Consider the following 24,162-nt stretch of genomic DNA (forward strand, 5'->3'; position numbering starts at 1 on the left):
GGTCCTGTGTTAGGACTGGCTAGTCCATCCTGCAGGGATGAGGGGCAGAGCCTCAGCAGAAGCCCAGGCCGGTGTCCCCCCTCCAGCATAAGAGCCCCCGACTCCCACAGGGCGGAGGAACCACTGTGATGGTGGAACTTACTTCCCAGCAGCCCCGTGGGATGGGACCCAAACTAGAAGTTAGGGTGATTTTGGAGGACATAAAGTGAGCTGGTTTCCCATATACTGGCTGTGTGGAGTAATGTTCACGGCAACAGATTTCCGTCTCCTCAGCCTCAGGCCCAACCCTGGTACCCCAGCTGCACTCAGCGGCTCCGGAAATCTTACCTGGAGGAGACTCTTACGTTCCCACCAAGCCAGAAATTTCCTGACTAGAGTCTCCTGAAGAATTTGGGAAGACCAGGAGGAAGTCCACCTCCCTGTCTCCTGCACCTGGAGTCTCCCGTGTCCACGGAGGCCACGTCCCCCCTGCCCTCAGGTGGCATCAGCCCAGGGTCTGCCCCGGACTGGCTCACACTGAGTTGCCTGTGGGTCTAGTGTGGGGCTTAGCCAGGGTTGGCTTCCAGCTGACAGTAGGAGGAAGTAATTCATTTGACCGAAATATTCTTTTCTCTTCTGGGCTGTTGGTTCTTCAAGTGCAACAAAGATTCAACACAGCTCCAAGGAAGGAGCCAAGAAAAACATTCCGCGCCAAAGTGAGACCCCAGAAGTGAAACCCCAGAACAAAGCTGAACAATGGGCTCCAGTTGGGTGCCAGCAAACGTAGGACAGGAATGTGACTTCCGGCAGCACACAGGTGCTCCCAGGTCACCTGCTTTGCGGTCCAGCCTCCTGCTGAGTCACCTGCTTTGTGATCCAGCTTCCTGCTCTGCCCCAGGTGACCACATGACCACCGTGGACTTTGCCCTGAAATCTTTTGGGAGGAGAAGAGGCCTGACCTTGGGGCTGAGGGCCAGCGGGCACTGCCCTGGTCCAAGGCTGCTGCTCTTGACCTCTGCTCTGAGGCTGTTTTCCACCGGAGCAGAGGCTCCTTCTGTCCTGCCTGTGGAGGGAAGCAAACCTTTCCCTGGGCCAGAGAGAGGAGAAAGGGGAGACAGGTAGCAACGCCGTGGACTGGTGATGTAGGCTCTTCAGCTCCCTGCAAGTGACTGGGCCTGGGGAACAGGTGAGTCATTGTTTGAACCTCTGTGCACTTTGCAGAGTGTCTGCTTCTCTGTGTGTGTGTCTCTGTGTGTCTGTATGTGTGCTCACGTGTTTGTACCCATGTCTGTATTTGTTTGTGTCTGTGCATGTGCCCGTATGTGTATAATCAAAGGACAAAGCTGGGGCGGAGACTTCCTGGTTCAGATTTCTGACGGCTCACTAGGTTGGATTCCCAGAAAGAGATTCTTATTTGATTTTTTCTTCTGGAAAGTTCCAGTTTTAAGGTCTTGAAAACACAAAACAAACAAACAAACAAAAAAAAAACAAACTTCTGGTAATAAGAAGAACTCTTCAGGGAATCCATTTCAAATGACATCAGAATCCCCAATTTAATACCCAGTGATATCTAGGAAGCTTGTCAGGTTTTCTTGTAAACTCCTTTTTACAATCTACATTTTGTTTTCTTTCTGTATCAAATGGCTGCATTCTGAATGCAATGTACTGGTGTACCTCTTGTAATCTCAATATTCTTCACAGGCCCAGGCAAGGGTGACACAGGAGTGCAGCTGGCAATAGACTAATCAACCAGACCCTTCCCTGGAATGGCCCCTTCCCCACAAAAAAGACTGATTTGGGATTTGCTCTCCTTTTTTCCCTTTAGTGGAAGGGAGGTGTAAGAAATGAAAAAGCCCCAAGTTAAGATTACTAGAGAAGCTCCAATCTTGAATATGGTGTCCCTGAAAGCATCTTTGTCTTCAATAACCTAGTAACGTCTTTGACTACTAATAACCCCATCTTGATTAAATTCTGGAGGGGGCAGTCAGGCGCCACACTTTCAATTTTCTCTTTGGACAGAAGGCTCCAACCTTTCATTATTGAAAGCTTACAACACTCAATCACACAAAAAGTTATATAAGAAAATGTTTACTGCAGTCTTATTACAGAGAAAAAATTAAAACTAAGTAAAAATCCAGTATTAGGAAAATGGTTCAGCAAGTTGAGATAGTTGTAGAAATGTTATGTGTCCACTAAACATGATTTTGAAGCAATGTGAGACTGCCTTTGGTATTACATTTAAGTATTTTTTACATATATGAGATAATACTTTTATGTTAAAACCATGGGTTTTGGTTTGTTTTTAGGAGTCATAGAAAAAAGCTAGAAGTAGGCAAAAATACCTTTTGTGGTTGTATTAAGGGGGTGGAGTTATGGGTAGTTTATTTATATTGACACTTGTATGTTTATAGTAAAATAACTTTTTTTTTTTTTTTTTTTTTTGAGACGGAGTCTCGCTCTGTTGCCCAGGCTGGAGTGCAGTGGTGGGATCTTGGCTCACTGCAACCTCTGCCTCCTGGGTTCAAGCGATTTTCCTGCCTCAGCCTCCCAAGTAGCTGGGATTACAGGCATGCGCCACCACACCCAGCTAATTTTTGTATTTTTAGTAGAGTTGGGGTTTCACTGTGTTGGACAGGCTGGTCTCCAACTCCTGACCACAAGTGATCCACCCACCTTGGCTTCTCAAAGTGCCATTACAGGCATGAGCTACTGCGCCCAGCCCCAAAATAAAATAACCTTATTAAAGAGACATATCATTGTCAAAGGAATGAGACGCTGGCATCCCAGTAGTCACAGTGCATTCCTTCAGAGTCCACCTATTTCAGTTAATTCAGACAAGTTTTGGGCCACAGATTTTTTTTGACTTAGGAAAGGTTTTATTAACCTGTACAAATAAATAGCAAAGAGAACTTGACGGGATAGTTTTGTTTATTTTTAATTATTTTTTATTTCAATAGATTTTGGGGGAACAGGTGGTATTTGGTTACATGGATATGTTCTTCAGTGATTTCTGAGATTTTGTTGCGCCCAATACCTGAGCAGTATACACTGTAGCCATTGAGTAGTGTTTGTTCCCTCACCCCACCCCCACTACCCTTTCCCATTCCACCAAAGGGTGGAGAGTCTGGGATGTGCCTTGACCTCTGAGAGCCTGTCCCCAGCTGACTTGAGTGGATCATCTGATGGACTCAGTTCCCACCCCAGGCACTCTCACTTTGCCTCAGGTGCTGTCTTAGTCTGTGCTGCTTTGACAGAATTCCCGAGACAGAAATGTATACAGAACAAAGATTTGTCTCTTATGGTTCTGGAGGCTGGGAAGTCCAAGGCCAAGGGGTCTACATCTGTTGGGGCCTTCTTGTTGTGTCATCCCACAGTGGAAGGTGAAAGGACAAGAGAACACACAGGCTCGTGGACGTGCAAGAGTGCAGCAGTGTTAATCTGTGCCGGGCATGGATTAATGAGAACAGAGTCCTCATGACCCAACCACCTTTTGTTAGGCCCCACCTCCCAGCATGGTTGCACTGGGGACTAAGTTTTCAAATCTGCTTTTTGGAGGATCCATGCAAATCATAGCCAGCCCCCAAGAAATCATCCTCAATCCAGGAGGATATTTCAAAGCACAGGTGCTGTGTTATGTGCTCTTTGTGCTTGGCCTCATTCATTCATTTCTTAGGTATTTATTGAGTGCTTACTATGTGCTAGACACCATTCCCAGCTCCAAGGAAAACAGAATTCTAGCAGTGATTCCTAGTCTTGGCTGCATATTGAGATCACCTGGAGAGATTTTCTTTTTCTTTTTCTTTTTCTTTTCTTTTCTTTTCTTTTCTTTTCTTTTCTTTTCTTTTCTTTTCTTTTCTTTTCTTTTCTTTTCTTTTCTTTTCTTTCTTTCTTTCTTTCTTTCTTTCTTTCTTTCTTTCTTTCTTTCTTTCTTTCTTTCTTTCTTTCTTTCTTCTTTTTTAAGAAACACAGATGGAAAACTTAATGTTATGTTTTTTATCCATCTCTGAAGCCAGCATCATACTTGATGGTGAAACTTGAGTATTTCCATCTAAGATGGGTTTCCAGGCATGTTTGGGATAACCACTCGAGTCTACTATGTGGCGCCCTTCTTCTCTGATGGGTAGAGAGCCCTAAACCCTCCTGTTAAGGACTCTGTGACTCTCCAGTCGCTTTCTGCCTAGAACGATCTTCTTGGTATCTAGGATCCCATCCTATTTGTTTCAAGACTGATTTCAAACTTGATTACTTCTCCTCTTATCCCTGCAGGGCAGACCAGACCAGTCTGTGGCCGTGGCTCCTTACTGGGGGCAGTGAGGGCATGTGGATTGCTTCCAACCACTCCTGCTTTTTCTTCTTTCCTTTTCAAAGTTCCTCCCCTTCCCTCTTTAGGGAGCCTTCCTCTTGCCCACCATGGTGAGGGAGGGAGATGAGACTCTGATCACAGGACCAGCTGCCCCCGATGGGTTTCATATTGATTGTGGAGAGCTTCTCTTCCTAGATAATAAACAAGCACCAAGTGATAACATTAGAACATTATCAGAATGTCACCATTTTGCAACCCTCTAGTGAAAGAGCGGGTCGAAGTAATGGTCTTCAGTGACTGCCAACATCACAGAGAGACAACTGGACATTATTTGCCTTCTGCGGGAAGTGCACACACACTCTCATAGCAATCTTGCCAAAAAATAGCCTGTATCTAATCAGGTTTATATCCTGAACCACCACGTATCAAAAATACAAAGTTCAGAGGACTCCATTCAATAACACAGGGGTGCAATCAGCAACATCCGTACTGGAAATCTATAAGACAACCTGATTTCTTCAACACGTGAACTGCAAAGAAAAAGATGCCTGTATCTGTACTGAGATTTGCAGAGGATTGGATGCCTGGGATCTGCTTTACATTAACCTGCTAGGGGGAGGTTTGGGAGTGTGAGTGACATGAATGGCTGAGCTGATTACTAGGGAAGAAGGAGGGGGGTCCATGGGCCCATCAGACCGTTCTCTCTATTGTGGTGTGTACATGAGAGTTTTTATAATGCAAAAATATGCAGGGGTCACCCACATTTATTTTGACCACAAAATTGGTTTTCTCTGGGGCATACCACTGTGGATTCTGAGGCTTTAGACACAATAGGAATGTGTCTATGATGTTTTGAGATCATTGAGACACCAACTTTTTTTAGGTAGATTTTTTTCTGAAACACCAACTTTAATCCATGAACAACCATCCAAGAAATGCTCAGATGCTTTTTACCTCTCCATGCATTAGATACTTTGGGGACAAGTAATAGATTTGTAAAAATTCAAAGTAATGGAAGGTGAACAATAAGCCCTAAGACCTCCACATGTAATCATTGCTTTTCAGGGTCTGCAGTGACCTGTGCCCGGAGCTTTCTAAGCAAAACTCCTTTTGTTCCTTACTACAGACGTAAAAATGGACCTAAAAACTGCAGATGGGGAGATGGGGCATGGGGGGCAGAGGGGAGCAGGAGTGTGGACCCAGGTGGCCTCTGAGTTGGGAGCTCTGTTTTGGACCATCTGCTCCTGAGCAGGAAGCAGCCCCGGGGTTGAGCTTGCTGAGTTGATGTGGCTCAGATGTTCCACCTGCTTCAGGCGGTTGTGATTCTTTGCAGGGCATGGCACAGGCACACAGGACCCCCCAGCCCAGGGCTGCCCCCAGCCAGCCCCGTGCATTCAAGCTGGTTCTCCTGGGAAGTGGCTCCGTGGGTAAGTCCAGCTTGGCTCTTCGGTACGTGAAGAATGACTTCAAGAATATCCTGCCTACGGTGGGCTGTAAGTGAGAGCAGAGCACCCCTTTGCTGGTCTCCAGTGCAGAAGTCTGGGCTGCTGACTCACACCTGGGGCAGAGGGGGATGATGCCTGCCTAGGAATCCCCATGCTGTCCTGGGGCCTTGAGCTGCCTGTGTCCAGTGTGTGAGGGGAGGGAGTGAGGTCCATGAACGCAGCCACAGAATCTACAAAGACAGGAGGCACCCTTGGCTCTGGGTCAGATTTCAGCTCAGCTGGAGTCTGCAGGGGGTGGAGATTCTGGAGTAGGACCTCTGGCCCCAAAGGGTTGGGTTGGGTGTGAGGGATTATGCTGGTGGAAGGGAGAGCCCGGATAAAGCCTCCTGGGCTCTGGCCACTCAGTGGCCTAAACCAGCTGTCCTCTCCCACCACCCAGGCCGCCCTCCTGCTAACACTGCTCCCTTGCTTTATTTACCCCACCAGCATCTTCCTTCCCACCTGGACTTGGTTTACCAGCTTGGCCTGGATTGGGGGTGGGAGGATCCTTGTTGGGCGTGGGTGGGGAGGGAGACCTTCTCACTGTGTTTCTTAAAAAGGCTAACCTGTCGTGAAGCTCAGGAGTGACTGCATGGGGCATCTGCAGGCTGCTGGCCTCCTTCCCGTCCTGCTGTGGGCACAGCCTGCCTAGGCAGTGAAACCCAGTTTTCACCTGAAATGGGGAAAGCCAGCGTGTTCTTTATGCCAATGTCCCCTGGGGGAACACGTGCAGAATCAGAGCTTTGGTTTCAAATTCGGACTCTGACATGGATAAGCTGCCCATCTCCAAATGGACTCATTCATTTACTCATCTAACAGGCATCTGTTGAGCACAAACCCTTTTCCAGGCCTGCGTTAGGTGGGGAGGATTCTATAACCAGCTAAACAGATGCACCAAACACAGAAACACAATTGCAAAATGTGGCACATGGTGTTAGCTATTAGGGAGCCCTTCCATTTTCTCGGGGGTGGGGAGTAGTTCCTGAAGGATCCCCAGGAGATACAGGGGGATCGGCAGGGGTCTGCCTGGTCCAACTCCCAGAGCTAGTGGTGAGAACGGCCAGAGTGATGGTGAGAGGCTGTCTGCAGAGGGCGACCCTGGGGAGAGAGTCAAGGTTGCCTTGGGGTGGGCAGTGCAATCCTCTTCTCCATTAGCAGGGAGATCTGCACCCCTCACCCCGCAAGTCCTGATATTGGACTTGGCTTCCTTTAAAAATACATCAAAGTGCCAAGGCTGGCCGGAGGGTGGCCTCAGCTGAGAATAGAGAACACTGATGAGGGCCTCACTGGGCCTGGATGTTGAGAGCTTTGTACCTGGGTGACTGGTATTCAAGATGCAGAGAGAGGCAGCAGGTGTCAGGCCAGGTGAGTTGGACTGGGGACGGATCTCGCTCTGAGACGGAGGTCTGCACACTGTGGCTCTCTGGCTGTTCTGCTTGTTTTGTGCATAAGGTTCTGTGGAGACAAAGCTCTACCTGTTCAGGTACTTACCCTCTGTAAATGATATTCTTGCTGTTCCTCCTCTTTTCACTCTAAAACGGCAGCAGTGTTGAGTGGTTGCAGCAGTGACCCCATGGCCAGTAAAATCTGAAGTATTTGCTACAGGGCCTTGTACAGAAGGACTCTGTGCTGCCACCCTAGCAGAGCCTGCAGGAGCCAGCGCCCAAAGGCACTCACTGGGTGAGTGCAAGCAGGGCTGAGAGACTCCGAGATGTGTGGTTGGAGGGTGGGAGGGTGCTTTGGATTCATTGAGACATGCTTGGATGTGCTCAGCCCACAGAGAGCTGTACCCACAGAGCCCCCACCTTCCTTGGGTGGGGGTGGGGGGCAATGTGTGGGGTCCGTGGAGCCTCAGGGTGGTGCTGGGCATTCTGTATTTTACAGGCGAGGGGGATGGAGGCCCCGACATTGAAGGGCGAGGCCCTAGTTCCTTTCGTTCCATCAAGCCAGGGTCCGAGCGTCCCCCTCACGCCTGCCCTGGCTGTCCCAATTGCCCGCCCTCTCTTCAGGGGGCCTACTAGGCTCAGAGGGGTGAACAAAGCTGGGCTTGCTGGGGAGTCCCAGGCCAGGTTGGGGGTCTTTGCTTGCGGGGAAGGCCTGTATGTCTCACTCTACTCCTGGTCCTCTGCCTGGGCCCTCAGGGGCCACCCCACTGCCAGCAGCTTTCAGATGAAAGCCAGGGCCTCGCTTCCTCCAAACCCCTCTCCCCGGGGCCCGGGTTTGTCTCCTCTCTCCGAGGGGCAGGACCGTTCTACAGGCTGGACTCTGCCTTTCACCCAGGCCTGCTGTGTGGAGTCTTTGCTCCCACTCTGGGTCTCCGTGATGGGGCAGGGTTGGGAGGCTGTGGGCTATGGCCCGTGGCACAACAGGGAGAGGAGGAGAATGGCCAGAATAGGTTAGCCTGTGGCTCACAAGCCGCCTTCATCCCATCAGCCTCCAACCCTGGGGTCCGTACTTTTGTATTGAGCACCTGGGTGTGGGGGCAGCTGTGCTGGGTTGCAGGAGCAGAACTGTGGAAGCTCCTTCCTTTGCTGTTGCCTGAGTCCCCTGTGGGAACGCTGGTCTTCTCTGCTTCCATCTGAGTGTCTGCGTTACACCTTGGGATAATATTACAGCTTTGGGAGGTAGATATTACTATAGCTATGGATAGATGTCATGCAATTTATTATTATCATTATGTTAATTTTTTTGAGACAGAGTCTTGCTCTGTCACCCAGGCTAGAGTGCAGTGGCTCACTGGAACCTCTGCCTCCTGGGCTCAAGCCATCCTCCCACCTTAGCCTCCAGAGTAGCTGTGACCACAGGTGCACACCACCATAGCTAATTTTTATATTTTTTGTAGAGATAGGGTTTTGCCATGGTGTGCACCACCACACCTGGCCTATGTTAGTTATTTTATTATTATTATTTTTTGAGACGGAGTCTCGCTCTGTTGCCCAGGCTGGAGTGAGGTGGTGCGACCTTGGCTCACTGCAACCTCCGCCTCCTGGGTTCAACCAATTCTCCTGCCTCAGCCTCCTGAGTGGCTGGGATTACAGGTGTGCACCACCATGCTGATTTTTGTATTTTTAGTAGAGATGGGGTTTCAACATGCTGGCCAGGATGGTTTCGAACTCCTGACCTCAAGCAATCCACCAGCCTTGGCCTCCCAAAGTGTATGTTAATTATTAATCATCATTATAATCATTACATGATCATATATTATTATAAATGTGGGTATTGCCGCTTCTAGGATGAGGAGATGGGATGTGCTCATTCCTTTAACTTATGTGCTTTGGGGGAAGAGTGATCTGTGTTGCATGAAAACCCTTTGAGAGCAGACACTCCTGCTGCTTTTGTCACGTGTGACTCCAGCTTTTATCAAGAACACTGGCTCCTGCCCAGGGGAGAGGGTGGGCCAGGAGCAGAGCCTCAGAGGAGAACGGGAGTGCTGTCCTCACAGGCAGCCTGGAAATGCAGGAGGCAACGCGCCCAGTGCTTGGTTGCAGGAACCCCGAGGGAGGGATGGGATGGACGGCCACAGGAATGCCGCTCCTTCCCTCCATCTGGATTTTTTCCCTGTGAAATGGGAGTGTAAACACCTTCCTGGAGTGGGCTCTCCATGAAAGGTTGCTGTTACTTTGGGTGGCTTAAGGTCACCAAGGCCAGCCCTGTCTGAGGGGTCAGCCTTCAGGAGGATTGACTTGCGTCTCTGGGGCCCTCCCGAGGGGGTCTGGTTCTGTGGACAGGTGTGTGGGGTGGGGCCCACAGCAGGACGTGACACAGGCGGTGGGCTCAGCTCCTGGCAAGACACCGTCCATCCAGAGGAAGCAGGAAGCAGAGCCAGAAAGTGACACGGACTCGAGCCCTGAAGCTGGAAACCCAACGTGCTGGCCAGTGCCATGAGAGCAGGCAGGGCAGAGGCAGAGCAGACAGGAGTCCAAGTGAGCCCAGCCTCCCGCCCACCCCCGCCAGGGCCTATTGAGGAGGTGGCAGCTGCAGGAGCCACTGCTGTGTCAGGGATGGGGGCTGGCGCTACCCATGGACTGCCCCCAGCGTCCTAACGGGCCACAGCAGGGGAGATTCCGACTTTTGCATGACATCTTTTGGAAGGATGGTGACATCTAGTGCTTGTGTGAACATTTGCCAGCTGAAGCCACGACTCACCCCAGACTTGCTGGGCTTTTTGCAGGAAGGGGAGGGTGACAAACAGGTACAAGGCACATTCAACCCAGCACCAGTTCACTTCCCTTCTAAACCGAGAACGTGGCTGATGTCCTAGAGCCCCCAGAAAATAAGTTTCCATTTCATGTTCCTTTCAATTTGTCATCAGCTCACTACTTTTACAAAAACAGCCAAGTGCTACAGAGAAGGCTTCAATGAGCAGAATCAGCTGTTTACTTAAATTAAAAGGTAAAAAAGCAAAACCACTTATATGATGCTAACATTTAGTAAAGAGGCTGGGCGCAGCGGCTCACGCCTGTAATCTCAGCACTTTGGGAGGCCGAGGCGGGCAGATTGCCCGAGCTCAGGAGTTTGAGACCAGCCTGGGCAACATAGTAAAACCGTGCCTCTACTAAAGAAAAATTAAAATTAGGTTGGGCACTGTGGCTAATGCCTGTAATCCCAGCACTTTGGGAGGCCAAGGCGGGGGGATCACGAGGTCAGGAGATCGAGACCATCCTGGCTAACACGGTGAAACCCTGTCTCTACTAAAAAACAAAAAAAATAGCCGGGCGTGGTGGTGGGCACCTGTCATCCCAGCTAGTTGGGAGGCTGAGGCAGGAGAATGGTGTGAACCCGGGAGGTGGAGCTTACAGTGAGCCGAGGTTGCGCCACTGCACTCCAGGCTGGGCAACAGAGTGAGACTCCATCTCAGAAAAAAAAAAAAAAAAAATTAAAATTAAGAAAATAAAATTTAGTAGAGGAATTATTTTTATTTTTATTTTTTTAAAGATGGGGTCTCATTCTGTTGCCCAGGCTGGAGTGCAGTGGTACGATCACAGTTCACTGTAGTCTGAACCTCCTGGGCTCAAGCAGTCCTCTGCCTCCGCCTCTTCAGTAGCTGGGACCACAGGTGTGCTCCACCGTACCCAGCTAATTTTTGTATTTTTTATAGAGACAAGGTTTCACTACATTGCCCAGACTGGTCTTGAACTCTTGGGCTAGAGTGATCCTTCCTCCTTGGATTCCCCAGATGCTGGGATTACAGGCATAAGCCACTGTACCCAGCCAAAAATTTATTTTTTAATTACATTTTGGCTTTAGCTGTGGAGATACAGAACATGTGGTTAGTGGGTTTCTGAAAAAGGATATGATAATAAATGCATGTTGTCTTCCAGGTCAGAGCCAAGGAGTGCACAAGACTAGGTTGCCTCAGATACCTGTCCAGGGGCCCACCTGAGGGCCTTACATCCCTCTGCAGGGAAGAGAAGGGTCTATGTTCTGTAAATAGCTAAACATTGACTATTATCATGCATTATCATTGCTTGGACTAAGACCCATGCCCTCCTTGGAATTTTGCTGGGATTTTACATTAGTGTAAATTCAACCACCAGCCATCATTTTCTTTTCTTTTCCTTCCCCTCCCCTCTCCTCTCCTCTCCTCTCCTCTTCTTTTTTTGAGGCAGAGTCTTACACTGTCTCCTGCTGCCCAGGCTGGAGTGCAGTGGCACGATCTCAGCTCGCTGCAACCTCCACCTCCTGGGTTCAAGTGATTCTCCTGCTTCAGCCTCCTGAGTAGCTGGGACTACAGGGGCGTGCCAGCACACCTTTCTAATTTTTGTATTTTCAGTAGAGACAGAGTTTCACCATGTTGGTCAGGCTGGTCTCGAACTCGACCTCAAGTGATCCACCCACCTGGGCCTCCCAAAGTGCTGGCATTACAGGCATGAGCCACTGTGCCCGGCCTCCAGCCATCATTTTCAACATGGAAAAGGAAAATATGAGAGGCTAAGGTTGGTCAATGGAGGAAGCAAACCTGAGTTTTATGCTCACATGTCACCTGCACCAGCTTTTAAGATAAAACCAAATTCAAACTGAGAAATGTGATTTGAAGTGATGGGAAACAGAAAGATAAGGATGAAAGGCCCACGTTTTAAGACAACAAGTCCACGAAGAGCAAAGAGGACAGGAAGAGGAAGCAAAACTCATGTTCTCTTTCTCTCCTTGCTCAGACGATTTAACTGCCACCCTGGGTGGAGGGCACCATTAGCTCCTGCTATGGACGAGGAAGCTGAGACTTAGAAAGTTTAAGCAAGCTGCCGTCAGATCAGCTGAGGGGTCTACACTCATGGCCTGGGCACAGTCTTCATTCTGGCACCGTCGTCAATCCAGTGGAACACCTGATGAGTTCAGAGGTGTATAGCCGGTTCAGTCCCAACAATTGCCCCGTCTGAGCTGGAAATCACTGGTCCTACTGTCTGGATGGAGACTGCAGCTTTGTTTGACCTGGAGAGTTTGTCTAACTTCAAGTTCCTGGACCTGCAGGAAACTGTAGGACACACGGGCAGAAGAGCCCAGGTGGTGGCTTCCGTTTAGGAAGAGGCCGTGTCATGAGAGAGAAGCATGGTCTTGCTGCATCATGCTGGAAAGCTCTGTCCAACCTCCTGTTCTATGTTTACTGGGTGCAACTGTGTTTTTCCCACCTGTAAAGATGCAATTAAGTCCTATCCCCTGGAACCTGTGAGTGCGACCTTATTTGGAGAGAGGGTCTTTGCAGATGGCCCCTAAGTCCAGTGACTGATGTCTTTATAAGAAGGGGAGAGGACGCGGCTACAGAGATGCAGCCACATGAAGACAGCCAGAGATGGGGGTGATGCAGCCACCAGGAACACCAGGGTTGCCGGCAGCCCCTGAAGCTGGAGGAGGCCTGGGACGGATTCTCCTTCAGTCTCTGGAAGGCACCAACCCAGCCAGCGCGTTGGTTTTGGACCTCTGGCCTCCAGAACTGCAGGAAGAAATCTGCTAATTTGAGCCACTCGGCTCGTGGGACTTTGTTTTGGCAGCTGCAGGACTCGCATGCACTGTCCTTGGAGTGAAACTTTTCATTTTAAACCTGTGGCTCCATTTGCCGGAATCTCCCCAACAGACTCCAAACCCAACCCAGGGTCTAGGCAGGGTAGCCGCTTTGACAGGAGCCTGCCAGTGCTGGTGGCTCCTCCATGCCCCAGACACCTTGCCTTCCCCCACCCCTTCCTCTCCGATTCTGTGTATAACACGTCCCTGACAAGCCACACACGATGGGCAAAACATTTTGGAGATCTAGAAAATAATCATTTTTAAAATCATATCTCTTTGGAAAGCAAAGGGTAGAAAATCTTTAAATGAACAGTGCGTTGCCCAATATGTTAAAGTGCGTGAGGGTAGTTTTTGTGCATGTGTGTGTGTGTGTGTGAAGACAAAGCCCCTGCGTTGCTGGGGGAGACAGGCAGAGAATGCAGGAAGCCTTGCCTCTGGGTGTGTATGGGGTGCAGGGAGGCTTCCATGGAGGCAGGGGTTGCCACTCGAAGAGCTCAAAGGACACCTAAGAGTTTTCTAGGTAAGAAGAGGAAGGACGCCATGCAGAGGGGACAGTAGAGAAGGGGGTTGGTGGGGAGCAGCATCAGGAAAGTGGGGAGGTTAGGAGGCGAGGAAGGTCTTGGAGAAGCTTGTGCAATTGTGACTGCCTCTGTGCAAGATGGGTCTGGCAGACAAGGGGCCAGTGGGCTGGGGGTGCTCAGGGTTCTAGGGGTCCCCAGAGCCCAGCTGCATCTGTGGAAGCTGGCAGGGATGTGTTGGACTCCCAGTAACTGGAGATCCCTTCCATGGCATATGTAACCCAGAGCTTTTGTGTTAGGTCCTGGAGATTTATCTTCCCAACCAAAGCCTCTCTGAAGGCCCCATAGCAATCACTCCTGACACTTTGCTTGATGTGGAAGCCTCCATCTCCCAGAATAACTGTTTGCTCAACCGCCCGGCCATGCGGGCATAGGAGGCACGTGACCAGCTGTCCCTCTGAGCCCATTGCTGTGCCTGTGGCTCGCCGTGGTCCCACCTGAGCCACACGTGGCAACCTCATCCTCTGAGTAAGCCCTGTGGGTCTTCCTGTTTCAGGTGCGTTCTTCACAAAAGTGGTGGATGTAGGCACCGCCTCTCTGAAGCTTGAGATCTGGGACACAGCTGGCCAGGAGAAGTACCACAGTGTCTGCCACCTCTACTTCAGGGGCGCCAATGCTGCGCTTCTGGTGTACGACATCACCAGGAAGGTAGGGCCCACCTTGAGGCATGTCCCATCCTCCTTCCCAAGCACCTGCCTTCTAGTTTCTCCAATGCAATGATGCCATGGGAGGTGTTGGGTCATGGGGGTGGGTCATAAATGGCTTGGTGCCATCCTAGCAGTAACACCTCCTCCAGGATGGCCTCCTGACAACTCCCCATCCTCCTGCACAGTCGGGGTTCTGCTCCTCTGTGGTCCACAAAGAACGCGCCGCTGCCATCTGCCACTCAGTAGTTCCTGGTGCTGCATTAGGGTCAGGGTTTGGGGTGGTGGCCAGTTCCCCAGACTCTTGCACAGAGTGGTCCTTTGAGGACATCTAGGGGTGGAAGATTCAGGAGCTCAAGGCCTGACCTGACATACCCCGTGGTCGGCAGTCTCCTGGGCCTGCTCGGGGTGAAGGATCTGATGTGTGTCCCAGCAGTTTTCTGCCTGGCCGCACAGGTCACCCAGGACAGGAACGTGCCCTCCTCAGAGGAACAGAGCAGCCTGCAGGTGTGTCCATGGCCAGTTGGATTCTGTGACGTTTAACACAACATGAACAGCAACACTGGCTTTCCCCGCCGGAATAGCTAATGACCACCTGTAAGTTTTGTTTGACATTACTTTTTTTTTTTCTTTTCTAGGATTCCTTCCTCAAGGCTCAGCAGTGGCTGAAGGACCTGGAGAAGGAGCTGCACCCGGAAGAAGTCCTGGTGATGCTGGTGGGCAACAAGACAGACCTCAGCGAGGAGCGGGAGGTGACCTTCCAGGTACCGCCTAGGAGACCCTGCTCTCCTCTTCCACAGGAGGAGAGAGCCCTGCCCGCCTGTGTCAAGACCTTGGCACTCACACTTTCACACACGCACACCCACACTTGCACACACTTACACATGTGCACACACACCTCTACAAGCCCACATGCATCTGCACACACATGCACACCCCCCTACATTCACTCTCACTTGCTCCCACACACGTACAAGCATGCACACTCGCACGCACACGCACACACATGCACACATGCACACACACACAACTTTCCACCTGAGTTTCTCTGTTAGTCAAAGATTTCCTGAAAAACTCAGGGCCAGCACCATGGCAGTTCCAGCCCAGTGGTGGAGGAGCAGGCACGGCATGGCCGGCAGAGGGAAGGGCAGGGCGGCACTGCAAGGTGGGCTCGGCTTGAACGAGAAAAGCAATCTATTTCCTCAGTAGGGCTCCCTTCCCCACTCGGTTCCCAGAAGGGGCCTCTGTGCAAATATGGCCTCCCTCACCCGGGTTTTGTCAGGCCTCCTTACAGGCAGAGGCAGCGGTCACCCAGGTGTTCTGTTGTCTCTCTTCCATTGGCATCCCACCTCCCCGCTACATTTAGGATGAAGACCATATAAACAGCTGCAGACAAGTGGCAGATGGGAGACCCCACACATACTAGAGGCTGGCCCAGGGGAAGACCCAACTCAGGGATTAGACCGACAGGCGCGCCTCCCAAAGAGAAAAGGCCCCAGCTTCAATGGAGGCTGTGGAGAGATGGAGAAGTGGGGTGAAGATTTTGGAGAATCTCAGGGGAGAGCAAGGGGAGCAAAGGGAGACAGCATTGGTCTGGGCCTTCGTTGCAAAGTGGGGTGGGGGAGGAGAGGGTCCTGGCAACAGAGCTGTGTCCCCTGAGAGTGACTAGATGTGCTGCGTGCTCAGGCAGGCACAGAAACACAGGTGCGAGGTTACTCAAGGCCTGGAGGGGCAGTGGGCGGCCACGGTGGGTTTGGAGCGTCTGTCTGGGGAGCTGGCTGAGGCGCACAGGGCCGGCCGAGGGATCTCTGGGCCGGGACAGGAGTAGTGCATTCATGATGGTGCGAGAGCTGTGGGTGTGACTGGCCACACCTGCTGCCAGCTCCGTGTCTGGCTGGACAGTCAGGAACCTGAGCTGTGCCCTCTGGGATCCATCACAGGCTCCTCTTCCTGGGAGAGTCCTGGAGGCTAGGGGAGGGGCCTGCACAGGAAGGCCCCCATTCCTTGGCCACCCCTGACTCCTGGGCGAGGCTGTGGCCTTCCCATGATTGCTTCTCTCCTGGTCACCCGTTGCAAGCCTGCTATTTTCCAGTTTGCCTTTGCTCTGGGACATCCGTTTCTCCCCAAAGGAGAGCTGTGCTGGAAAATGAGGGCTTCCCAGAAGAAGGGCCCAGGTGGGCGCTGTCCAGGGGCCTCCCTCTGCCTTTTCTGTTTCCTGGGTGTTCAGTTGGTTCTTTGCCCAGCATCAAAGCCCACAGGTGCCAACAGGCATGGTGGGAGGGGAGTCTGGGGGTGGGAACTTGGCTTTCCAGGCGCTGCAGGAGGAGGAAGGCCGTCCCCAGCCAGCTAGAAGGAGAGCCTCTACCAGGGAGCACACCCTGCCCCTCCCCGGCCCTGGCTGTCCAGGAGTGTGAGAAACACAACTTGGACGTGAAACGTGGAGGAGTGCGGGCTCCACAGCTGCAGCTTTCTCAGGTCTTACCGTTGGAAGTGAACCAGGTGTCCTTAGGAAACTCTTATAAACAACGCTGGATTTTGTGACTGTTTCTTTCAGGAAGGGAAGGAGTTTGCTGAGAGCCAGAAGTTGCTGTTCATGGAAACTTCGGCCAAACTGAACTACCAGGTGTCAGAGGTGTTCAGTGCCGTGGGTGAGTGACGTCCCCACGGGCCAGACAAGGTGGGAGGTGCTTGTCCTTGACCGACTTCCCTGGGTCCCTGTTGCTGGTGACGTGGGATCCCATAGGATGTCTCTAGGGACTGGACAGTGACCAGGAGGGGCAGGAGGCCCTTGGTCTATGGTTCCGGATAAACATAGAGGGGCGGGTCCCGCCCGGGGTGGCTGGTTTGCAAGGCTGTGCTTGGCTGGGCGACTTCCCTTCCCCTCTTCTTGCCGTTCACAGCCCAAGAGCTACTGCAGAGAGACGACAGGGAGGGCCAGGCTCTGCAGGCGGATGCAGCTGTGGCTCTGAACGAGGGGCCCGCGAGGCAGGCCAAATGTTGTGCCCACTAGGTGCAGCCGCTCCTGGGGGCTGTGGAGAAGACGCCCCCTGCCTGGGCCATGGCCAGCTCTGCGAGGATTCTGATTCGCTCTCGATGCTGGGTTGCTCCCGAGCCCTAGAGGTTCCTGGAAGTTGGCCCCCTTTATAAAAACCACTTCCCACAGCCAGTGGAAACCGCCAGGGGAAGATCTGATGTCACATGGCTCCCAGGAAAGTGCTGTGCCCCATCCCCACCGACACCCTCTGGTCCCCCGATGCCTGTGCCTGCCCTACCTGGACGGTGGCCCCCTCAGCCAGGCAGCCTCTGGGCAGAGAGGAAGGAAGGATTGGAAAAGTCCCTGGAGCACAGCGATGGTGGGAAGAAGCCTAACGCCTGATCTGAGTGGGGCACTGGCCTGGAGCTTGGGCCCACCTGCTTCGGGGAGTTGGAGAGCAGGCCCAGATGGAGGTGGTGGTGCCGGGAAGAAACAGAGCAATGACTGACTGTGGGGTGGGCGCGGGATTTCCGCATATTGGTGAAGTTGCCCGTGGGAAGGGCAGCTGGGGGAAGTGGCGCCAGTTCCCTCCCATGGTCTCCCGGCTGGCAGTGTGGTGAAGCTGAGTTTCTGTCCAATGCGTAGGAAGGTTCTGAGACATTTCGCCTGAGATGTAACGTGTACTGTGTATGCATTGTTTTCTCCAAAAATTAAATGGCTTTTGACAATCTGGCTTTTGGAAGTTTTTGAGGACAAGGCGGGGCACTGCGCCTGATGGATGGTTGTAGGTATTTCTGTATAGATTCTGGGAGGGTTCCTGCTAAGTAAATAAGGAAGCAGGCCCATGTGGCAGGCTGTGACGAATGTGGGCCTGGCCCAGCTCTCTGGATGGGATGCATTCCCAGATGGCGACACTTCATCCTGCCTGCCTCCCTTTACAGAGAAACCCATGCCTTAGTCTGTTTTTGTGTTGCTATAAAGGGATACCTGAGGCTGGGTGATTTATGAAGAAAGAGGTTTGTTGGGCTCATGGCTCTCCAGGCTGCACAGGATGCATGGGGCCAGTATCTGTTTCTGGTGAGGCCCCAGGCTGCTGCCACTCACGGCAGAAGGCAGTGAGAGCTGGTGTGCAGAGGTCACACGGGGAGAGGGGTAGGGGGGAGGTCCCACTCTTTTTAACAACCAGCTCTGGGGGAATTCTTACAGGAGCTTTGGAGTAAGAGCTCCCTCATTACTGCTAGGATGGCACCAGGCCATTTATGACCCACCCCCATGACCCAGCACCTCCCATTAGGCCCCACCTCTCACACTGGGGGTCAGATTTCTTCTTTTTTTATTCTTTTCTTTTTGGAGATGGAGTCTCGCTCTGTCATCCAGCCTGGAGTGCACTGGCATGATCTTAGTTCACTGCAATTTCTGCCTCCCAGGTTCCAACGATTCTCCTGCCTCAGCCTCCTGAGTAGCTGGGACTACAGGTGTGCGCCACCACACCCACCTAATTTTTGTATTTTTTAGTAGAGATGGGGGTTCATCATGTTGGTCAGGCTTGTCTCCAACTCCTGGCCTCAGGTGACCCACCCGCCTCCGCCTCCCACAATGCTGGGATGACAGGCATGAGCCACCGCGTCCAGCCCTGGGGGTCAGATTTCAACATGAGGTTTGGAAGGGACAAATATCCAAACAGCAGCAACCCAGACCCTGTTTTGGGAGGTAAACCCCACATGATGTTTCCCTGTTGGGTCTCTTTCTGGACACCTGATGTGGCAAGGTTATTTCAAAGGTGGCCACTTTTTGGAAGGTTATATTGGTTTTCATCCTTGTCCCTGGGACTGTGATAAGCAGGGGTAAGTTTTAAACAATAAGACATTTTTATCCACCTGGAAAAAGTGGCATCACTGTATTGGCTGCTATAAGGATCAAGTAAGGAGAAAGCAAAGTACCTCTCGTTTGACGCTGAGCTTCTCATCACGCGAAAGGGGAAAGGGCTCTGTGCCTGGAACTTCCCCGGCTCCTCCGGGCTTCTCTCTGCTCTCATTCACTTTGCACAGAGATGCCAGGCCTTGGCCTTCAGTGGTGCCCAGACCATGGGGAGCCCTGACAGGGGATGGAGGAGGGGACACGGAGGCCAGCCACCGCCTAGGGCCCACCTGGTGAGGCTGGCTGTGTCCCGGCCAGAAGCCCCTGCCCCTGCCACAGAGGCCTCTTCCTCCTGCAGGCTCCGGGGGCTGCTCCCTCCCCTCATCCATTGGGCCCAGGGTGGGCACAGTCCCTCCTTGCCAGCCTGGGTTTCTCAGCGTTCCAACCACAGCTTCATAACAGTACCTCCCTCACAATCCCTGGCTTCGTTTTCCTAACTGTAGGAGCTACCTGGGTCCACTGGGCCCCTGGCAGATCCAGCTTTCAATCCTGGAGACAAGGAGACATCCTGGGTCTCCCTTGGAGTCTGGCTTTCCGGGTGCTAGTGTGACCTGAAATGAACTTCTCACGTGATCTTTACTAGACAATTGCAGACCAGATTTCACACGCCTCTGTCATGATCTCCAAGAAGAGCTAGAGGATAAATAAAGAAAACAATAGCTCCCCAGAGGGCCTGTTCCCTTGCTTTTCACGAGTACTGTCCTCGTTTCTTAGACAATTTCACAGGTGAAATCTGACACTATTATTGCTATGCACGTTGCAGTTTCCGGCTGCTAATAAAGTTGGACCATTTTTCATGCGATGATTCCCTTGCCGATGAAGAACATGAAGTGTGAGTCCCCAGTGTCCTAGGCTGTGTCCTCGTGCCCTGTGCCCCTGCAGCGGGCCCTGAGCCAAGTGGGACCCACCTTGCAGGTGGCCGCAGGCTGAGGTTGCCCGTGGCCACCAGGCGGCGCTCCAGCATTGTGTAAGGCAAGTCCCAGGGTCCTGGCGTCCTGAGGGCTTGCTCTGCTGAAGAGTAAACCAGGAGGCGCTCAGAGGAGCTGCAGAGGAGCGGCTTGATGACGTAGAAGGGAAGGAATATGAGATTCCTCAAGGAGTCATTTCATGGCCTCCCCAAGCGTGGACAGATCTGTGGTGGTCCTGGAGCCCTGGGTTCCCCGTCTCCCGGTACTGTGACTACCCCTTTCCCCTCCTCCCTCACCACTAGGCAGGCGGGGCTCAACCCTGTGCTGGAGTCACCTGGGGAGCTTCGGAAAGCCCTGCACCTAAGCAGGGTGCGGTGGCTCATGCCTGTAATACTGGCACTTTGGGAGGCCGAAGCGGGAGGACTACTCGAGGCCAGCAGTTTGTGACCAGCCTGGGCAACAAAGAGAGACCCTGTTTCTACAAAAAGCAAAACAAAAAATTAGCTGGGTGTGGTGGTGCACACCTGTAGTCCTGGCTACCCTGGAGGCTGAGGTGGGAGGATTGCTTGAGCCTTGGGGGTCGAGGCTGCAGTGAGCCACGATCAAGCCACTGCATTCCAGCCTGGGCAACAGAATGAGACCCCATCTCCAAAAAAAAAAAAAAAATCAAGCTCCACAGCTGCATCTCACCCGGAGGTTCTGATCCCATCAGACTGCACAGGGATTTCTAAATCCTTCCAGGTGAGCATAGGTGAGGCTGAGACCCTCAGTGAGAGCAGGGCCTCTGTCTGCCCTGATTTCTGTGGGATTCCCAGGGTCCCCTACACTGCCTGGCACACACCAGTCACTCAACACATGTGTATCCAACCAAGGGAGGAAAGCGTGTTTTTTTCCCGGAGACCTAAAGAACAGGCGGGCTTTCCTAAAAACAGCCCCCGCAGCCCGACACCTGCGTGTAGAAGGCTCAGCTGTGTCCATGCTCCACCACCGTATCTCCCTGTCCCGAAACGGGGCTGGGGTGGGGCAGCAGGCAGGAAGGCCCCATTTCTGAGAGCACACAGGGAGAGGCCCCAGCAGGGCCGCAGACATTTGTGTCACAGATGATTCAGGATAAATGACTCCAGGACCCCACCAGCCCCAGACCCTGGGGGAAGCTGGTCCGTGTGCCCACTGTCCAGGTTGCTGCTGGGGAAGCAGCTCCAGCCCTGCTTAGCCTGAGTTTGGACCTGGGTCTTCTCATAAGCTGTTGTTTGCCTGTGGTGGGTGGTGGTGGAGGCCAGAGGCATGGCAATGTTGATGAGTGGCCCTGGGAGCCCCTGCCGTCCCAGCCTGTGAGGCTAATCTTTTCTTTTCTTTCTTTCTTTTCTTTTTTTTTTTTTTTTGTTTTGAGATGGAGTTTTGCTCTTGTCACCCAGGCTGGAGTGCAGTGGTGCAATCTCAGCTCACTGCAGCCTCTGCCTCCAGGGTTCAAGTGATTCTTTTGCCTCAGTCCCGAGTAGCTGGGACGACAGGTGCCTGCCACCACACCCGGCTAATTTTTGCATTTTTAGCAGAGATGGGGTTTCACCAGACTGGTCTCAAACTCCTGACCTCAGGTGATCTGCCCATTTCAGCATCCCAAAGTGCTGGGATTACAGGCGTGAGCCACCGTGCCCGGCCTGTCTTGTTTCCTCTTGAATAGGTTCCTATCCCATTCCTCTGGATGGATCTGTGTTTCCCAGATGGGCTGACTCACAGAACTATTCTTTAAAAAAAGTTTTTTTTTTTTTTTTTTTTTGAATTTATTCCCTCTTTAGGACTCCCACTGGCCAAATTTAGACCAATTTGAGTGTCAAAAATTATAAAGTTCTGAGAAAAAAAGGAAAAAAAAATTCTCTGGAAGAATCCAGCTAATGACTGTGGAAGGAATTAGAGAATCATCGTGGTGTGGGGGTGACTTGTGGTGCAGGAGCTCAGCCTGGCATGAGTAGTCAGGGGACACTGACATCTCAGGCTGCAAGCTGGCTGGGAAACAGGATCTGGCCATGGGGTCCTGTCCCCACCACAGATTTCACATTGATCACACAGGAAAAAACCTCTTACAATGAAGAGATCTGTCTCTACCACAGGGTCAAATAGCACCTGTCAGAGAGGGAGCCCGGGGTCCCATGGTCAGATATGATGCAATAGGAAAGACATAGAGTGTTTGGGTCCACCGTGCGTGACCTGAATCCAGGCAAGACCCTGGATGCACCTCTCTGATGACAGGAAGTACAGGGAATGGAAGAACAGGTACATGGCCGTGGGAGAACAACTTACAAACCATATAGGCGGAGCATTTTCGAAGACGACTCATCTGGGTGCTTGAAAAAGTCAACACCGGGACAACATAAAAAATTAACTGGTCAGGAATCAAAGAGAAACAGCTGACTGTGAATTTAGATTGGAGCCCAGTGGGGGAAAAGAAGACTGTCTTGCTACACATGGGGATTTTTGAGTACGGACTAAAAACTAGATGATATTGTGAAGTTACTACAACGGTTTGCTCAGGTATGATAATTTTATGGCTATGTAGGAGACTGGCCTTATTCTTGGGAGAAGGATGCTGAAAATATGCTTTTAATACATTCAGTCTGTTCTTCAGCCACCGCCATGGTCCACTTCTAAGACATTTCATCGCCTCCAAAAGGGAACCCCCATATCCATTAAGCAGTCATTCCCCCCAACCCCTCTTCCCTATCCCCTGACGGCCACAAATCTACTTCCATAGAATATGCAATTTCATACAATCTTTTCATATAAACAGAATCATACACATTTGAATTCTTGTGCCTGGCTTCTTTTGCTTAGCATGGTGCTTCCAAGGTTCCTCCATGTTGTGGCATGTATCAGTGCTCCATTCCTTTTCATGGCTGAGTAATATTCCATTGCATGGATAGACCACGCTGTGTTTTTCTATTCTTCTGTTGATGGATGTTATGAAATGTTTGTGTCTTCCCCCTCCACCACAAATTTACATGTTGAAATCCTCCCCCCATTGTGGTGGTATTAGAAGATCGGGTCTTTGGGATATTAGGTCATGAAGGTGGAGCCCTCATGGATGAAATTAGTGCCCTCATAAGAAGAGGCTAGAGAGCTTGCTTCCTCTTTCTGCTGTCTGTCGTGCAAGGATACAACGAGAAGACAGAGTCTGTCAACCAGGAAGAAGATGGTGTCTGATCAAGGTGTCCGATCAGCTGGCACCTTGATCTAGAACTTCCTGCCCCCAGAACTGTGAGTAATGAGTGTTTACTGGCTGAGCCTCTGTGCGTATGCTATCTTGTTAGAGCAGCCCGAACTGACTAAGGCAATGGGCATTCAGGTCGTGACCACCCTTTGGCTACTAGGAAGCGTGCCGCTGTAAACGCTGCTGTGTGGGGATGTGCTGAGCACCTGCCCTCAGTTCTCCAGGGTCTACACCTGGGGTGAATTGTTGGGTCATTTGATAACTGCCTGTTTAACTTTTTGAGGGCTGTGGCCTCTTTAAGGCCTGACCTAGCCCCTGCTGCCCTAGGACCAGGCCTTGCCCCCTTCCTGTTCCCGCAGGCTCACTCTACCCTGGTGAGGTGCCCAGGGCTGGAGGGGCTCCCCTGTAGCTGGGGAGGTGCAGTCACCCCAACTTAGCCCCGTGTGGGTGGTCTGGGCCTTGCCACTGGCCCCTCTGAGCATGCATGGCCAAGAGGGCTGTGGTCAGGGTGGGCTCCTGAGATCAGCCTCTGCAGGCAGTGTCCAGCAGAGTCCAAGCCAAGCTTTGGGTTGGAGGTTGCTGGTTAAGCCTGTTATGTGGCTGGGTTGGGGGGTGGGCCTTGGGGAAGGGGTTTGCACTCACAGAGCACCCACCCTGTGCTGGCTGGCGTGCAGGTGCCATGCCCACCGAGCTCAGGAATGAGGTAAGCGTTGCTGTTCTGTGGCATGCAGATGTGGAAACTGAGGCTCAGGGATTCAAAGGATGAACTCAATCTCCCAGGTGGTGCAAGTGTGCCCCCAATGTCAACATAAGCTACACCTGAGGCAGGACGTGGAGACATCCCCGTGTGATTTGAAAGGGACGCGCGTGGCGTGGGAGCAATCTAGGTTCAAGTCTCCCTGCCATGGGTCAGAAACAATCCATGGTGCATCTTCCCTGAGTAAGAGGCAGGCAAGACAGACTGCAATAAGAGGACTAGCAGTTGTAGGGGTTGTCGGGAGGGATGAATAGGTGGAGCCCAGAGGACTTCTAGGACAGTTAAACGACTCTGCATGATGCTACATCATGTTGTTGTATATTTGTGCGAACCCGCAGCACATGCAGCGTGAAGAGTGGGCTCTGACATACGCTGGATGGGGATGGGATGTGGATGTGTCGGCATGGGTTCCTC

The 24,162-nt window shown here is 51.9% G+C and overlaps 1 protein-coding gene across 4 annotated transcripts; it reads left to right on the plus strand.

Annotated features, from left to right (window-relative positions):
* The first annotated feature begins 500 nt into the window (after positions 1-500).
* RAB17 (RAB17, member RAS oncogene family) lies at positions 501-17,689 on the plus strand. Of its 4 annotated transcripts, none has more exons than XM_050751678.1 (6): positions 848-1,165; positions 5,616-5,775; positions 13,840-13,991; positions 14,626-14,751; positions 16,542-16,635; positions 16,888-17,689. In XM_050751678.1, the coding sequence occupies exons 2-6, from the start codon at positions 5,619-5,621 to the stop codon at positions 16,995-16,997; spliced, it is 639 nt and encodes a 212-aa protein (XP_050607635.1). In that variant the 5' UTR covers positions 848-1,165; positions 5,616-5,618; the 3' UTR covers positions 16,998-17,689. The 4 variants fall into 4 exon arrangements, with proteins under 4 accessions (XP_050607633.1, XP_050607634.1, XP_050607635.1 ...); XM_050751679.1 differs by having other exon boundaries at positions 5,616-5,709; XM_050751676.1 differs by lacking the exons at positions 16,542-16,635; positions 16,888-17,689 and having other exon boundaries at positions 501-1,165; positions 14,626-15,165.
* The last annotated feature ends 6,473 nt before the right edge of the window (positions 17,690-24,162 follow it).

Source organism: Macaca thibetana, chromosome 12 (assembly GCF_024542745.1).
Source record: "Macaca thibetana thibetana isolate TM-01 chromosome 12, ASM2454274v1, whole genome shotgun sequence".
NCBI classification, from domain to species: domain Eukaryota; kingdom Metazoa; phylum Chordata; class Mammalia; order Primates; family Cercopithecidae; genus Macaca; species Macaca thibetana.